Below are 17,414 nucleotides of genomic sequence, written 5' to 3'. Positions count from 1 at the left end.
TTTTTTTGGCTTTTTTTTTTTTGTTTTTTTTTTTTTTTTTCAGATTTTTATGTGGATCTACATTGCCAGGCGTTTGGGCACCATTTGTAGGCAGTTTCTCTGTGTCTCGGCAGTCACCCCCAAATACTACACAGACACTTGTTATTATTACAAATGCTCCACCAGCAGCTAATGCTTGTTATAGCTAGCTCTGACCACTTAAAGTAACCTTTTACATTAGTCTACATTCTGCTACGAGGTGTTACTGCTCTTTCATTTGTACCCCTGTTTCCTCTCAGTGTCTGGCTGGCAACTCCTTTCTCTCCACCCTTCTTCTTCCCAGTGTCCTCAGTCTGGTTCTCCCACCAGACCTCATCCTGTCCAGCTACCAGCCCTCGTTTATAATTAATATTTAGTTTCTGAGTGATTTTTTTTGGAAAGAGTTGACATAACAGCTCATTACGGTCCTGATGAAAAACTCCACTTACAAATGGTGCCCGCCGCCCTTCTTCTTCCCAGTGTCCTCAGTCTGGTTCTCTTGCCTAACCTCATCTGTCCATCTATTGGCCAGTTGTAACATGAATAATAAAAGATGTAATCCCAGAGGCAGATATTGGGGTTAAAGGTGAAGATCAGAGAATCAAAGTGGCCAGCCACTAGAGTTCTTACCTCTACCAGTGCTCAGACCAAAGGGGCGGTCCTGTCCTCAGTTTGCACTGCTCCTTGGGCTGCATCCTCAGACTCACTATGCTCCTCCTAGCCCTAGCCCTAGTGTGGGGTTACAGGTATGAGCTCTGTTTCTCTTTGACAGATTCTACCTCACACGCCCAGAGTGGCCTTGAGTCCTGGGATTAAAGGTGTGTGCTATCACTCCCTGACCTCTAGAGGCTTAGCTTTACACTTTGATCCTCAGGCAAACTTTATTTATTAAGACACAAATAAAATATCACTATAGCCAGTCAGCTTTTTTATTATACCAATCACAGCAACATATATTCACACAGTGTAAAGGAATATTCCACATGCTTGCCTACAGCCTGATCTGGAGGCATTTTCTTTAGTCAAGCCTGGGCATAGAGAGCTCTGTCCCTACTGCGTAGGTGTGGTTCCCTACTCTAGAGATCCAAGAACTAAGACAGGTTGTCTCCTTCCCACCACACCCCAGTATCTTGTGGGTAACTGAGGGAAGAATGGAAACAGGCAGGCAGCTCTGACCCACACCAGCCCTCCGCAGCCCTTGCTGCCATTTCCTTTGGAGTATTACAAGCCTCGAGTGACTCTTACCCATCCTCAGTCACCCACCTGCTGTGACAGGCAGCCGGGTGTTAAGAGCAACTTAAATTGCAGTGCTCACTGTAATTCCTGCTTTTTGTTTTCTATTACCTCTGAGCTTTTCAGTCTCAGCTAGCAATATTTCTGACAATATAGTTTTCTTAAAATCCTTATAGTCTCTGAGTCTTGTTGGGGTTCATTCCATCATACAAAAAACACACCCCAAATCCTCTTTCAGATAAGCCTTTCTGTAATGTTGGACTTCTTCTGGAGCCCTTAGGGTTCTTGGGAGTCCTTCAACTGATCAGAATCCCTGAAGCTGGCCTGCAACTACCAGGAGAGCCAGCCCTTCTCCTCAGAGTATCATGTCCAGTCTTCAGGAGCCTGGGTTTTCTTTTGATTTTGGGGGGGTCTTTTATTTTGATTTTATTTGTTTGTTAGCTTGTTTGTTTTTTTGAGGGTTTCTCTGTGTAACCCTAACTGTCCCAAGAATTTGCTCTGTAGACCAGACTGGTCTTGAACTCAGAGATCTGCCTACCTCTGCCTCCCAAGTGCTGGGGTTAAAGGTGTGCACCACCACGCTGGAAACTTTTCTAATCCTGAAAGGCTTAGGGCTTCCTGAACCAGCAGATACTGACCATGGTACACAGAACCGATTTTTCTTTCCTTTCCCTTCCTCTTCCTTCCAACAAGAAGGCAGGCAGCACCCTCAGCCTTCTACCTGAAAATATCGGAATGTTACACTTCGTGTACCCAGTTCAGTGCTGCAAAACTTGTTGCTTCCTAGCAGGATACAGTTAAATCCCAACCCCTCCAGCCCCTTGTAGCAGTTCCTCTCTCTAAGCTTCCAGCAGTTTCCCCTGGGTTATGGGACTTCTACTCAGGATCCTAGATCACATTAGGCAGTCACTGTTACTCTGCTTGTCCTATCTGTTGCTGGCCCCAATACTAGGCCATCCCTACATGTTCAAAGTTTTTTAACGTCTAACCTCTCTCTAAGGCTTCAAAGTCTGTGTTATCGGTGTATTGCTATGAGACAAATCACTCTAAAGCTTAGTCTTAAACAGTAATGACCCATTCATTGTGTCAGAACTGTGAGGGTGAGACATCTGCCATGGCTCAGCTGTGGTTCCAGTTGAGGGCATCCTCATCCAAGGAGCTCAGTCACATGACAATGGGCCTCTACTGTTAGCCAGCATCTCTTCAGAGGGGGCTGATGGAGCGTTCTGACATGGTCAGTTTGCTCCGATATAAGTTCCCTGCAGGGGTAAGGGAACAAACAGCTGCCGTCCTTTCCATGAGGTCTCAGTGGCCACGAGCTTCCCCTCTGTACCAGCTCAACACCTAGGACAGTAGTTAGGGAGGGAGAGGTCCAAGGGTGTGCCTAGCGAGGGCCACATCTTGACTTCCTGCCTCAGTCGTTTAGCCTCTCGGGCTTCAAGACAAGGCCAGCAGTACTGCCCTCGAAGTACCTACCATGGGAGGCTTTCCTGAGCCAGGGCTTGTCTCTAACTGCTGCTATTGTCTGCGATCTTCCTCAGGTTGCCAGGAGATCGCCGAGGAGTTCCGTGCCCAGGAGATTGATGGGCAAGCCCTGCTGCTGCTCAAGGAGGACCACCTGATGAGTGCCATGAACATCAAGCTGGGGCCTGCCCTGAAGATCTATGCACGCATCAGCATGCTCAAGGACTCCTAGAGGTTCTGCCACCTGCCCGCTGCCCCAGGTGGGCACCACCTCCTCATGAGCAGAGCTACACAGACATTCCTGAGGAGCCCGAGATATGGCCAGTTGGAGGGAAGGGGCTCTCACTAGGGGTGCAGCTGTGAGGAGGTCTGAGTGCCTCTTCAGTGGCTCTCAGGGGCCATTTCTGTGGGAAGGGTAGAGAGGTAGGTGGCGCAGAAGATGGGCTTTGCGCTTGTAAATACTGATAGCACTGGCTTCGTGCAAAGTCCCGATGTTCTAGCCCCTCTCTAATCCTTTCTCTGTCCCCCATTTTCCAGGGGGTTTATGGTCAGGGCTCCCCAACCTGAGTTGGGTGACTTCCAAGGGCAGCCAGCAGGCCTGGACAGAGGTCTTAAAGCCTTTGCCTTCTCTCCCCTTCCCCTTCTTATCCAGGCCTGGTTAACCTTCCGTTGTCAGCTTCTCCCCTTCAACCTGTTTCCACAGCATCCAGGGCTTCTGCCCCTGTGCCCTCTGCAGGTGGAGAGAGAGAAGCTGGGCCCAGTTTGGCCATGCCTGCTGGCACAGACGCCTTAACGCTGTGTGTATGACTGTGTGACTGGGAGCCTGGACTGACAGGCCATGAGCTGCCCTCTGGCATCTCCAGGTGTTTTGTAGCAAACAGCCACTTAGTGCTTTGTCCTGGACTCCACTCAGCCTGAGGCTGGGGAATTGAAAGAAAGGGCAGACCCCAAGAGTTGGAGATTAGAAGTCCCCTCCAGGTGGCAAGAGGTTTCTGGGAAGCTCTCCTCATACCAGACTGGTAGTGTGTCCTGCTGGCTGGCAAGCAACATAAGGAAGCTACAGGATCTAGACTATATGGCCCAAAGGCCAAGCCTCCTGTGACTTCACCTGCCTGCCCACCCTTACACCCCCACATGGGAGGGGGCGTGTAACTAAAGCCTGGCTGGAGGCACTGCGGAAGCAGCCTTTGGCCTTCCACTCCCACACTTGCTTGTAAAACTTGTATAGCAGTAACAGCTACCTAAGGAAGGACCAGGTGCCTCTGACTTATCCTGTCCTTACCAACTCTGGGAAGTCAGACCCTTCCCGGGAGGAGCGGGCACTTTTCTCAGCTTGCCCTGCCTCCTTCCCCATACCCCCAGGCAGGGTTGGAAATGAAGGACTTTTTTAACCTTTTGTTTTGTTTTTAAAAAATAAATCTGTAAAATGTGCCTCTTCTGTGGCTTTCTCCCAGGGATGCCTGAGTTTTTGTGCCTGAGTTTTTGTTCGTGGGTGAGAAAGAATGGGACTGGGTTGGGGAAGGATGGCTGCCTTAAGAGCAGTGTGTCCATGCCACCTGACTAGGACTGGATCATTTCATTGCCTTCACCCCAAATCAACACCCCTCAAAGTGAAAATGCCGGGCCCCTTCATCTCTGGGCCTTCCTACCTGCTTTTCCCACCAAGGCCAAGTGGAAAGCTAACATTATCAGTAACACTTGAGCCAGAACCCAGACTCTGCTGGAGCTGCGCTACACAGAAGACACAGCTGTAGCTCACCCAGCCCTCGCCAGGCATCGCATGCTAGTCATCCAGCAGAGGAAGAGGTGGGGAAGGGACGTGCGAGCCTTTTAAAGAGGAAAGAGGGTGGGTGGTGTCTGATAATAAAATAATAGTGGTAATATGTGCAAGGACAGATGCAGTGGAAGCTGGCCAGACTGAGGGAAGGCATCCAGGTGGTAGCTGGGGTTGGGTCTGTGCCTCTTGGGGTACCTGTTAAAATGTGATTACCCCCTAGAAGAGACTGGTTAATCCTCCAGGGAGACCAAGACCTGGAAAGCCTGGTGTCCTAGAATTGGGAAAGCTAGGAAGCTTGTGGGAAAGTAGCGTGAGTGGAGTGAGCACAGGAAGCCCCCTAGTCACGAGAGCCTTGTACTGCGGGCCGTGTACAAAAGCCTGGGTGGCCAGTCTTGCCACTTGGACCTCTGTTTTCCTTGTTGGGGAAAAATAAAAACATCATGTCCCACTCATGTCTGCTTTTACGTGTGTGATGGACAGGAAGCCAAGGCTACCCAGACAATTGGTGAGTTTAAGTTGGCTGAGTTGTTCATCACTTCACATGAAAGGACCTGTATATCTCATGGTTGACTTTTATATATTTTGAGACAAGGTTTCATATAGTCACAGTCTCCTGAGTGCTAGAGGGGTGAGCAGCACTCCTGGCCGCTACTGTAAATTTGAAGGCTACGTTGTTAAATTTTTATTTGTTCCTGTATTACATTGGCATTACATAGACTTCCACAACTGTTTGCTCATGACCCATGGTTTAAAAAACTTTCTGCCAGGCCTGTTGATGCTTGTCCTTAATCCCAGCACTCAATGGCAGAAGCAGGTGAATCTGAGTGAAAGGCCAGCCTGGTCTACAGAGCAAGTTCCCGTACAACCAGGACTCAGAGAAACCCTGACTTGTAAAATTAATACTGTCAGTGTAAGCTACACAGCCATGATTTGATGTGGCTCTTAACCTGGGGCCAGGCATGAGCATCCCTGTTCCTGGAGAAGCAAAGGGCTCCACAAGGAGTGAAGTTGCCCAAAGTCACAGTGCCCGGTGCTTTTTGACATAAACTGGTGTTCAATGCTGCACACAGCTTTCCCTGGGTGGGAATGCAATATCCTGTGTCACAGATGCTGCAAATCTGTTACAGCCCTGACTCTAGCCCCTCCCGGAAACAAGACCCAAGGAGAAAAGAGAAGCCCATACAGCTTAGGTCTTGGGTCTTCTATGGGTCAGTCTGGCCTGCACTCCACTCCTTGTAAATGATTGGCCCCAAGGGACTTGCCAGCCCCACCCCACCCTAGGATTGGTGGTAAACCTCACCTCCAGGTTAATGGGTTTATTGGCGTTACAACCCAGATTGCTTCTGGCATGTGGCTTAGGAGGCTGAAGGAATTGCTTTGTCCCCATACCTTGTCCGTCACTTCTACTGTGTATGTCATTTCTTCAACCTCTCTTGGATGAAGAGATTTCATGACAACTGGTTCCTCACAATGGCTCTCAAGTGAGTAGGTTCAGTGCCTGCTGGGTGTAGGTACAGGCTGATTCACCCGAGAGGGGCTCAGTTGGTAGAATTGCTGAGGGAAAATGTGACTCCAAGAACAAGAGGTGACCTGGTGGAGGCAGGGGCAAGTGGATCTCGGTGAGTTCAAGGCCAGCTTGGTCTACATAGCAAGTTACAGGAGAGCCAATTCTATACACAGAGAAACCCTGTCTGGATGTTTAAAAAAAAAAAAAAAGTGGGGGAAGAGGGAGGAAGGAGAGGGAAGCTAAGGTGAGCGCTTCTTCCTTTGTCCCCTTGGTGAAGCAAGCAGAAATTCAGGGCCTAAGGCTACACTCCCTCCCCCCATCAGAAAGCAGGGAAAGGGACCGAGGAATGGGGCTTAACAAGCTACTGAGCTATGTTCTCAATGAGCTGGAGCCCACAGGTCCTTCAGCAAAGTCTGACTGAGATGTCAGGTCACGCAGACACTTAGAGTAAAACTCGAAACTGGTGCCCAAGAAGGGAAGGATGGTAGATCTCTACAGGCATCCCACCCCAACCTGGGTCCCAGCACCCTCCCTCACCTAGTCCTTTGCTCCAACTTGGGCCACTCAGGCCAACTCTGCCTGGATGCCCACACTAAAGCCTGGTGCCCTGGAGCCATAGTCATTGGCTCCCCCACTCTGGTGTGTAAGACGACGAGATGACTGGCATTCGCTGGGGACAGTGAAGTCCATGCCAGCCTTTCCTTGCTTCTGCCGCAAGGCTGCCAGCGTTCCGAGTGGACTGCGGACAAAGTGGGAAGGGGCAGGCTTCTCAGGAACCACGCTAGCTGGAGACATGGCACTCAGGATCCAAGGACCTTTGTGAGAGGAGCTGGGGTCACACTGGGTCGGTCAAGGCTCAGCCCCAGCACCTACAACCACTTTCTGAGTGAATAGTTTTCACCTGAGACACAGTTATCTCCTCACTGATGGAATGGGGGCAATCCAGATTCCTCTCCAGGCACTGTGGTCAGACTTCACCAAGACCTGGGAGTGTTCTCTGCAGGGTGTCCAGCCCTGTCAGTGCCCAGGATGAGGAATAAGCATAGACTTAACTTCTGGAGCAAATGGAGTTTTAGGCGGAGTAACAAGTTGGGGAAAGAAAGTGAAGTTAAAGCCACAATTCATTACTTCATTCACTTCTAACAAATGTTTGCTAATGTCGCCAATTATGAGACAGGTTCTGGAACTTGGTGCCAAGACTCTAAAGCCTACTGGGGCAATAAAGAGTTCCTAGGGCAGACAGGGTTAGGCAAGGACTAAAGGGGAAGTTTGGTGAAGGTAGAGGTGTAGGAAGGGGGACCAGATGTCAAGGAAATGGAAAACGAGTGAGTGACAGGTGGGAACGGTGTTATGGCAAAGACTGGGGTGACAATCCCAGTGAGTCATGGGAAACCCAGGAAGCTTCATGGTGGGGGCTGAAGGTTGGCACCCAGCAGCCTGACTGGGATGTTGCTCCACAAATCCAGATGTAAATCAGTGAGATTGAGAGGATGGAGCAGGCAGGTGGGAGGGGAGCTTCTGTTTGGAAAGAGGAGGCAGACAGCCATTGTAAAGGGAGACCCGTTCTGGGGCCAGAGCAAGCAGGAAAGAAGGGATGGGGCGGCCCGAATACGCAAACTGCAGATTGAGATGCTGTGAGCTTGAAGTGTAAACTGCAGATTGAGATGCTGTGAGCTTGAAGTGTGTGGGGGACGCCTGGACAGACAGCAGTCTAGGGGGGCACAAGATAGCTGTGGCCATTGCCCAGCCAGAGGGCTGGCAATACAGTGTGGTACATCTCGGAAGTCATACACTAATCAACAGTAGTGGGGCCTTATTGTGCAGGGATGGGCCCAATTGAAGGGCACTGAGTCGAAAACAATCTTAAAAGGCCCCACCTCTCTTCTGGAACTTCTCAGCCACCGTTACCAATCTGGAGCATCCCCCTAAATCGACCTGTATAATCTGTATATAGCAGCCAGCAGCTGAGCTCCCACAGCGTGCTGTATTAAGTTGAATAGAAATTAGATTTAGTGCTTAGACTTTGACAAAACAGGCAAGGAAATATGTCAGTTTTCATACTGGTTACACATTAAAAGAAAATTTTGCATAAGTTGGTATAAATCAAAGTAATTGGTAAAAATTAATTTCATCTTCACCTTTTTAATGTGACCACTAGGAAATGTAAAGTCTCCTGCGTGCATCACATTTGTCCTAGGGGGTTTTGCTCTCCTAGCATTCCCCAGTAGACACAAATGCAGCTCTTGCGGGGTCGGGGGGGGGGGGGGTATATGCCTGTCGGCACATGACACACTAGGGGAGAGGCTCCGCCCACAGACGTGAGACCTGCCTCTCCACAGAGGTCTGGTCTGGTCTCTGTTCCAGTGGTTCCAGTGTGCATGTACCCATTACATTTACTCTCACTGGCCACACTGACCTCTGCTGTTAGACACACACAGTGCCGTCACTCAGACCCTGCCGGGTTTGCATATGTCCATATCTTTTTCCTACCGCTTCCTATTAGCTAGTTTTTTAGGGTTTTTTTTTTTTCTTTTTTTTGCGAGCATACAAAAACATCAGGTTCTACTACGGTGCTCTCAGACAGACCTGTCATCAAAATTCACTCATTTTTGTCTTCTTCTTAGTCCCCTCCTCCCTACAAAGACATATTTCCTTTTTCTTTTTCATTTTTTATTATGTGTGTGCATGTGTGTGCGCATGTGCGCATGAGCGTGCTACAGTGCGTATGTGGTCAAGACGACCTGTAGGAGGAGTCAGCCCCTCTCATCCCCTTCGACATGGCAGCAAGCACCACCACCATTCCACCAGCTGGCGTGTGCTTTTTCGAGTCCTGCTCGAACATTCTTGGGCTGTCTGCTGTGTAGACTGGAGATCCCGTGACAGGAAGGGGCGACACCGATGTGCACCACAGTGCACAAGCCATGATTCGAAGGCTCCTTCAGCCCTGCGAGAAGACAGGACTTTATCTTGCAGTTAGCGGGATCTGTTCTCAATTCCTTCATTTAAAAATCAATGCAGTTTATGAAGACCTGAATTTGATCTCAGAACCCACTTAAAAAAAAAAAAAAGCCGGGTGTTAGCCAGGTGTGGTGGCAGCTGTCAAAGGAAACGATGTGTCTGTCAACTGCAAATCTTTGTGTCTTCAGCGTCCATCTGTCTATTCTTTATAGCCCAGCTTTAGGAAAATCGCCCATACTCCTCCACGCCCTTTTATTTATACAAGCTCCCCCTTAACATCGGCTTCCACCCCTCACCGGACACAGACATGCCCAGCACCTGGCCCGGCCTCCACCACCTCCATGCTCTCTCCCATGACATGCCTGCTCTTCTGGTGAACCCCAGAACCCTCTGGTGAGTTCCAGGCCTTACCCCCCAACCAGACACAGTTTGATCCTTGGATCCACATCCAGATGTCTCTGCCATCGGTGGCCACACCCTGCCCATCCTTTTCCAGCCCCTCACTACTTTTCCCCACTCAGCCAGCAATGCTCCGCCTCACACCCCAATAACTCCTAGGCCCTAACTGGGTTTCCTGTCTATAGTCATGCCCCGCCACCCAGTCACCATGTCGAGAACCAAAGTTCAATTGAAGTATGAAGTTGCGCCAATACCACCCACTCACCCCCATGCAAAACCTTTCTTTAATGGGAGTCCCCTGGGTGCACCGGTGTTTCCCAGGAGGCTGCCTTTCCCCACATCCCTGTCGAAATAGCTTGTAGTTTTCTGAAGCCAGGTTTACAAATCCAGGTCCACTCCTCCAGGAAGTCCTGGAAAGCCTCCTGGCTTCCTGCTTCCCCTTCCAGGCTGCAGTCCTTCCGCGCAGTCCTTCCCAGGGCCCTGTCCTCACTCCACAATTCTCAGTGTGACCATATCATCCCCACTCCACATCCTGAAGACAGGGCCTTTCCTACCGGCTCATCCACCGTGACATCTTGGACCTAGCAGAAAGCTTGGCCACACTGTGACCAATGATGCCAAGATAATAGCCAAGCAGACACTGACCAACAGCTTGACCTGGGGCTGGCAACCCACAGGGCAAGGACGGAAAGCTAAGTAGCTCCCCAAAAGGCCAAGACTCCACCAGCAAGCCAGGAGCCCCCTTTCTCACGCTGTATTCTGGCAGCCTGGCATCATGGTTTTCCTTGAGCTTGCCTGCTTTTTGTTTTGTTTTGTGATCATTTTATAAACAAAACCTAAAACCTGTCCTGGGTTCTAATTTGTATGTCTTTGCCTACTAGTAAAGGTGAATGTTTTTCCATGTATTTGCCTACTAAATGCGTTTTTCTCCCTTTGAGGATTTAGCTGCTGGTTTGACAAACACTGTTGAGGGAAGTTGGTCTTTTAGGAGATGGCTCTAGGGGCGGAATGGGGATTGAGCTGGCTAAGGTCACATGGAGGCTACAGAAAACAGGAAGGACAGAGACAAAGAGGCCAAGGGACACCAATCTGGGCGCTACCAAGGTAGGTGAGCGTGGGGGAGGGAGAGCTGGAACTGCATGCAGGTCTCTGGCTTATGTCACCCTGTGGGTGCCCACATCTGCATAAGGCGGGCTCTTTGAGTGAACCCTAGGCTCAGAAGGTGTGGAGCCAGTCCAAGAGTTAAGGGAATCTGATATGGAAGTGGCCTTCCTGAAAGAGACCTTAGGAAGCAGTGGGGGCTACAGGGCAGGCGGAGAGGGAGAGAGACTGTCAGAAGGAAGAGGCCACAGCAGGAAGCATTATCACTGAGTGCCCTTAGCAGCTGAAGTTCTGTGAGTTCCGGTCATCTAGCTGATATTGACTCCAAATTCAGGTTCGGTCTCCGAGGGTGCTATTCCTGTTATTCTATCTCACGGATGAAGACTGATGCCCAGAGGGCCAGCGTGCTAATAAAAGGTGTCCCCAGAGTGCTCTCCATATCTGTTCTTCACTATGGGGCTCTCACAGAAGACAGCTAACCAAGGCCCACCCCCTCCAAGCCAGGATTTTAGAGCTCAGTGAAGGAGTAGCAGTCCTGGGAGAACAGGCCACCACTGCCATGCTCCCCACTCCAGCCACCAAACCACAATTCCTTTCTCCTCTTGGACCCCCCCCCCCGCCCCGCACAAGGTCAGCCTCACCCCAGCTCAGTAAGCACAGCAAACCTGAATGCTCCTATCCTCCAAGCCCATCCAACCCATACCCTGCCACACTGCTGTTCAAAGCAACAGTCCAGACTCATTACTCCTTAGATCCTGGGGCAACTGGGGAAGAGGTGTTTAAAGAGCTTCTTTAAGTACTGAGATGGTGGGTGGGGGTGTGCAGCTCAGTGGTTGTAAGCTGCCTAACGTGTGAGGCCCTGGGTTTGATCCCCAGCACGGTAAGTCTTTAAACTCCGAGGTATAATATGTGTTGTATATTATCGGAAAAATACCATAGTCAGCAAAACCTGCAGGGTGTAGGACAGATTGTCCCCTGTGCTGCCATCTGTGGGGACGTCAGAGGAAGAAGGGGCTCTTGCTGCAATGCCTGTATGGGCCTCCTCTCACAGACCATCCCTGGAAGGATGCAGGAGACACTGATGCCGTTGGTCACCTCCACGCAGAACTGCAGAAGGGTTTGTGCCAGGCAATCTCCTGAATCCTTCCTGAATGTCTGTGCTGTGTGACTAGAATAATAGGTTCCTACTCAGAAACCGAATGAAGCAGGGAAATCAGGCAATGGTTTCTCCTGTGGAAGGATGTCACTGAAGTCCTCCCCTACTCCTCTCACCCCAGGGCCAAGAAGAGACTCCTGTGGCAGCTCCTCCTGACTGCATTTGGCTTCTTAGGCCTGTACCTATACAGGCTCGGTAGTCTCAGGTACTCCCCCGAGGCCAGGGTTAAAATGATCTTTCCAAGAGCCTCCTGGAGGGAAGGAAGGTGGTAGCTGGCTTAGCCTACGCAAATGTCCTATGGACTCTCCCCACCGAACAAAGAACATGCCAAATGTCCCTTCCTGTTTACTGCACCTACAGGTCCTTAGAAGTCTTCATCCCCATGGGCATCTGCCCTAGGGCCACAATGCCTCTGCTGAGGGACAACTTCACAGGTGTCCTGCGACACTGGTAAGCTGTCACCATTCTCCCACCAAGAATGTCCACAAGCTACGCAGGTCTGCCCCAGGTCTCCACTCTCTTCTCACCCACACCCAGGCGTTCCGTCTTTGGGAAGCCAGGGGTGGTGCCATCAGCTCACACATCACCCAGTCTGTGTTTGGTTGGTTCTAAAGTAGGGTTTCGTACGGGACAGGTCTGTGGGTCTCGAGTGCCCAGCAATGGGCAAGTGGCAATGAGCAGGGATCAAGCAGTGAGCAGAACTGTCTTTCCTAACTCCTCCTGCTCGTGACCAGGGCCCGGCCTGAAGTCCTGACCTGTACCTCTTGGGCAGCACCAATCATTTGGGATGGTACCTTCGACCCACATGTAGCTGAGCAAGAGGCGAGACGGCAGAACCTCACCATTGGACTGACTGTCTTTGCTGTAGGCAGGTAAGACACAGGGAGGGGACCGTCCTTCTAGGTGGTGAACAGGAGGATGTGTCCACAGACAGGGATTCTTCTTCCATGCCATAGAAACTCTTAGTGCAGCTACAGGCTCCATCCAATGTTTCGCATTCTCGGGGGCTCAGAACTACTTCTAAAAAGGAACAAGCCTGGGGTGGGGTAGGTCTGGCACAGATGGAGACAATGGCTTTGTAGTGAGGGCATAAAAGACCTTTTTAGGCTAATGAGGAGAAGGGGAGCTAGCACCTGGCTAAAGGAAGGTTCTCGGTGTAGGTGACACAGCATGGGTGTACTGGGGCTTTGCTAGGGAAGTCTGATGAAGGGAGAAGGGTGGGGAGCTCAGGAATTTACAACGGAATGACTCCAGGCTAAGTAAAGAAAGCCACGAGGGTGGATGGAGCTGGAGAGTGGCAGACAGATAATTGCAGTAATTGCCGGATCACAGAGCTGAGTGAGGTAGGCCCTTTGGTGGGTGGACGAGCAGGGCAAGCAAGCTGAATGAAGACGGGTCTCACATAGTGACCCAGGGATGTTCTGGAGGCAAGACAACGATGGTGACCTTGTCAAGGGAGTAGCCCCAGAAGCAGGTAACTGAGGAGGCCAAGATCTTCACAGGTGAGGCTGACAAAGGTGGAGAGGAGCTAGGCAGGCGAAAGAGACAAAAAGCAGGGCCCTGCCCTCCTGTTCAAATGGGGTGCAAAGGGGATTCCTGGCTGGATATGGGGTCAGACCTACAACCCCAAGCCACAGAGCAGTGGAGTGCAGGACAGGCTGGGCAGTGGGTGAGCCTCCTGTGGCATAAGATGAGGACGCCCAGGAAGAAAAACCCAAAAACCTGGGCAAAGAACTCTGGGCCACTGGATACCCCAGAAAACTGTTCAAGTCCCAAACTGTCCAACTGTGTCCCAAACCCAACATAAAGGGGAGAAAGTCAGCAGAGTCATCGCAACACACGGATCCAGAGGGCTGGCGCAAGCACAAAGGGAATAGAGCTGCTCACTTAGTATCTTTGTTTTAAAGTACAGGTCTTTAAACGACAGCCCGTGGGCTTAGCAGTGTGTGCCCCGTGGCAAGTGCTCAGACTATTAGCCTTGTTCCTTCAAACATCTGGTTCGTGTCTCGGGTTACCAGGGATGCAAACTGTCAGTATTTCTGAGCACTCTGCTTGTCCGTGTGAAGAATGGCCACAAACATTGTGGCTTAAACTAAACTGCTATAGTCAGGAGTTCAGGACCTCCCAGGAAGGGCTCTTCACTGTCAGATGTCTGAGTCTCAACAGGGAGACCAATAATTAGAGACACAGCAACGCCTCTCACTCCAAATAAGCTTCCCCCATGGCTGGTTCGGGCTTTATATTAATTTACTTTCCTATTGCTGTGATAAACATCAAGGTTAAAAACAACTTGAATGCCGGGCGATGGTGGCGCACGCCTTTAATCCCAGCACTCGGGAGGCAGAGGCAGGCGGACCTCTGTGAGTTCGAGACCAGCCTGGTCTACAGAGCTAGTTCCAGGACAGGCTCCAAAGCCACAGAGAAACCCTGTCTTGAAAAACCAAAAAAAAAAAAAAAAAAAAAAAAAAACTCAGGGGAACCAGGAGGCAGGAACTGAAGCAGAAACCATGGAGGAACACTGCTTACTTGCTACCCATGGACTTACTCAGCCTGCTTTTTTTTTTTTTTTTTTTTTGGTTTTTCGAGACAGGGTTTCTCTGTGGTTTTGGAGCCTTTCCTGGAACTAGCTCTTGTAGACCAGGCTGGTCTCGAACTCACAGAGATCCGCCTGCCTCTGCCTCCCGAGTGCTGGGATTAAAGGCATGCGCCACCACCGCCCGGCTCTCAGCCTGCTTTCTTACACACCCCAGGCCCATCCGCCCAGGGGCGGACCCATCCAGAGACGGCTAGGCCCTCCCACATCATTGCCTACAGACCAATCTGATGGTGCCTTTTCTCAATTGAAGTTTCCCCTTCCCAGATGACGCTGACTTGTGACGAGTTGGCAAAAATAAACCTAAGCAGCCGGGCGGTGGTGGCGCACGCCTTTAATCCCAGCACTCGGGAGGCAGAGGCAGGCGGATCTCTGTGAGTTCGAGGCCAGCCTGGTCTACAAGAGCTAGTTCCAGGACAGGCTCCAAAGCCACAGAGAAACTCTGTCTCGAAAAACAAAAACAAAAAAAAACAAAAAAAATAAATAAATAAATAAAAAATAAACCTAAGCAGCCCAGGCTTCCTTGCATCATAGCCGCGTCTGGTCCCGGCTCAGAGTACTGAAAACACCTCCTGTCCTCCAAGGGTGGGTCAGTCTCCTCTTGGCTCAGAGGAGTCAGAGCGAGGCCATAGTTTAAGGGAACAGGGCAGGGCGACTCATCTCTTCCAAGCGGAAGTGGTAGACAGCTGTCAGTACCCTTTAGTTCACCATCTCAATGCTGGAGATTTGTGATTGCAGGGCCGGGTGTGGGCATGGCGGGACTGACCCTGGCCTGACTGCCTGGCAGGTACCTGGAGAAGTACCTGGAACACTTCCTGGACTCTGCAGAGCAGCACTTCATGGTGGGTCAGAGCGTGGTGTACTACGTGTTCACTGATCGCCCGGAAGCAGTGCCCTACCTGACGCTGGGCCAGAGTCGCCTGCTGCGGGTGGAACATGTGCAGCAAGAGAACCGCTGGCAGGATGTGTCCATGGCGCGCATGCGCACGCTACACAAGGCGCTGGGAGGGCAGCTGGGGCAAGAGGCTGACTATGTTTTCTGCCTGGACGTTGACCAGCACTTCACCAGTAACTTCGGGCCGGAGACACTGGCTGATCTGGTGGCGCAGCTGCACGCCTGGCACTACCACTGGCCGCGGTGGCTGCTGCCCTATGAGCGGGACAAGCGATCCGCGGCTGCCCTGTCGTTTGGCGAGGGCGACTTCTACTACCACGCGGCCTTGTTCGGGGGCAGTGTGGCGGCACTGCGCAAGCTGACGGCTCACTGTGCGCTTGGCCAGCAGCTGGACCGTGAGCATGGCATCGAGGCGATCTGGCACGACGAGAGCCACCTCAACAAGTTCTTCTGGCTGAACAAGCCCACCAAGGTGCTGTCGCCTGAGTTCTGCTGGGATCTGCAAATTGGCTGGAGGACAGAGATCCACACCCCTCGCCTGCTCTGGGAGCCCAAGGAGTATGCACTGGTGCGAAACTAGCGCTTTCCCCTGGCAGGCCAGGTGTGGCAGCATCTTTCAAGACCATGAAGCCAGTTAGAGCCGGTTATAGTGCCTCTGGATGGGGGACTTTGGAACTCAGAGGTCTTGAAAAGAGGTTCCTGTTCCAGGGGCCTAGAGACCTTGTTACCAACAGCTGGCCTGCTGGCGACTCCCTTTGCTCTAACCAGATATAAATTACGGAAAAGCGAGAGGAAGCTCTTCCCACGAGAGCCTGCTTTGGCAGCTCTTGTATCCCAGGTGTTTGTCAGCAGCAGCCACAGCAATAAGGAGGCCGGAGTCGCGAGTGGTGGCGCTTCCTAGTGTTAAAACTTTTGCCTAAGCCGGGCGGTGGTGGCGCACGCCTTTAATCCCAGCACTCGGGAGGCAGAGGCAGGCGGATCTCTGTGAGTTCGAGTCCAGCCTGGTCTACAAAGGGAGTTCCAGGACAGGCTCCAAAGCTACAGAGAAACCCTGTCTCGAAAAAAAAAAACAAAAACAAAAACAAAACCAAACAAACAAAAAAAAAACAACTTTTGCCTAGGACGGGGCGGCAGCAGTGCACACTTTTAATTCCAGTGGTGTGGGATTCCCCTCTGTATGCTATGAATATGTTTTATTAGCATTGGTTAATAAAGAAGCTGCTTTGGCCTATGGCAGGGTAGAATATAGCTAGGCGGGGAAAACTAAACAGAATACAGGGAGAAAGAAGGCGAAGTCAGGCAGATGCAGCGGTAGCTGCCCAAGAAACAAGATGTGAGGTAACAAACCAGGAGTCTGGTGGTAAAATATAAAATAATAAAAATGGGTTAATTTGAGATGTAAGAGCTAGCTAGGAATACGCCTGAGCCCTTGGTCAAACGGTGGTGTAATTAATATAGTTTTTGTGTAATTATCCAGGCCTGGGTGGCCAGGACACGGAAGTACAATCTCCATTTACATCCCAGCAGCTGGAAGGCAGAGGCAGGTGGATCTCAGTGAGTTCAAGGCCAGCCTGGTCTACAAAGCAAGTTCCAGGACTACTATACAGAGAAACCTGTCTCAAAAAGGCAAGCAAGCAAACAAACAAAAACACCTTTTTCCTAGATCTTGGGGTCAAGGCCTGTCTTAATTACAGCCTCTGAGTGGGATTAGGTATCAGGGTCCCCAGACCTTGCCAGTGACTTGTGTGTCAGCCACTGAGCCGTCACTATCTGAGGCTTGACCGCTATCTAGAGCCATTCCTGTGATCAGAGCCTGCCGTGTCTCCTCTCTCAGTCCTCAGTTCTTCTTCCTCTCGGCTTCTGCTGTCCCTGTTGTTCAACTGCCTCTTCCTTCACTGGCTGCTGGCTTCTGCTTCTGCAGCTGGCCTGGCTGACCCAGTGAGCACTTCTCCTTCAACTCCCGAGCAGTTGGCTGCCTTGTCACTGGTGTCACTTGGCCTGCTGACCCACTCGGCCAACTCCTGCTGCCTCTTCCTGTACCACTGCTAAGCTGCCCCTATGCTAACGTGTTCTTCGTGTTACGAGATCAGCCCTCACCCTTAAATGCTGGCAAGACCATTCAAGAGAAGCCTTTTATGGACAGTGCAATGTCAGGGAAGTAGCAAGGGAGAGCCTGATCCGTCTTTCCTACCCCCACCCCTACTGGCTCACTAAGAGCCGCTGAACATCTAATTCTTTAGCCATAAAACCCAGTATTACCTCTCCACAATACTCACAGCCCCTTCTGCTAGATCTCCTCTCCGCGGGTTACAG

General features: G+C 51.1%; 2 protein-coding genes across 6 annotated transcripts in view; both read left to right on the top strand.

Annotated features, from left to right (window-relative positions):
- Phc2 (polyhomeotic homolog 2) overlaps positions 1-4,170 on the top strand; it is a 99,963-nt gene extending 95,793 nt beyond the window's left edge. For all 5 annotated transcript variants that reach the window (XM_057783829.1, XM_057783828.1, XM_057783834.1 and 2 more), the window contains one exon: positions 2,793-4,170. In XM_057783829.1, the coding sequence (XP_057639812.1) occupies positions 2,793-2,947 (155 nt within the window). In that variant the 3' untranslated portion in view covers positions 2,948-4,170. The remainder of the gene's footprint in view (positions 1-2,792) is intronic.
- Positions 4,171-10,347: 6,177 nt separating this feature from the next.
- Positions 10,348-15,681, top strand: A3galt2 (alpha 1,3-galactosyltransferase 2). Its single transcript, XM_057785586.1, has 5 exons — positions 10,348-10,460; positions 11,735-11,818; positions 11,974-12,063; positions 12,348-12,485; positions 14,994-15,681. Exons 1-5 carry the CDS (start codon positions 10,348-10,350, stop codon positions 15,679-15,681), a joined length of 1,113 nt encoding a protein of 370 aa, XP_057641569.1.
- Positions 15,682-17,414: the final 1,733 nt, after the last annotated feature.

Source organism: Chionomys nivalis, chromosome 11 (genome assembly GCF_950005125.1).
Source record: "Chionomys nivalis chromosome 11, mChiNiv1.1, whole genome shotgun sequence".
NCBI lineage: Eukaryota > Metazoa > Chordata > Mammalia > Rodentia > Cricetidae > Chionomys > Chionomys nivalis.
This window is presented reverse-complemented; position numbering and strand designations above follow the sequence as displayed.

Excerpts from the sequence above, each read along its gene's own strand:
- A3galt2 (XM_057785586.1), top strand. The coding sequence starts at position 10,348 with ATGGCTCTAGGGGCGGAATGGGGATTGAGCTGGCTAAGGTCACATGGA. Across the intron at positions 11,819-11,973 it reads TACAGGCTCGGTAGTCTCAG|GTCCTTAGAAGTCTTCATCC; the intron begins GTACTCCCCCGA and ends CTGCACCTACAG. Across the intron at positions 12,064-12,347 it reads ACAGGTGTCCTGCGACACTG|GGCCCGGCCTGAAGTCCTGA; the intron begins GTAAGCTGTCAC and ends GCTCGTGACCAG.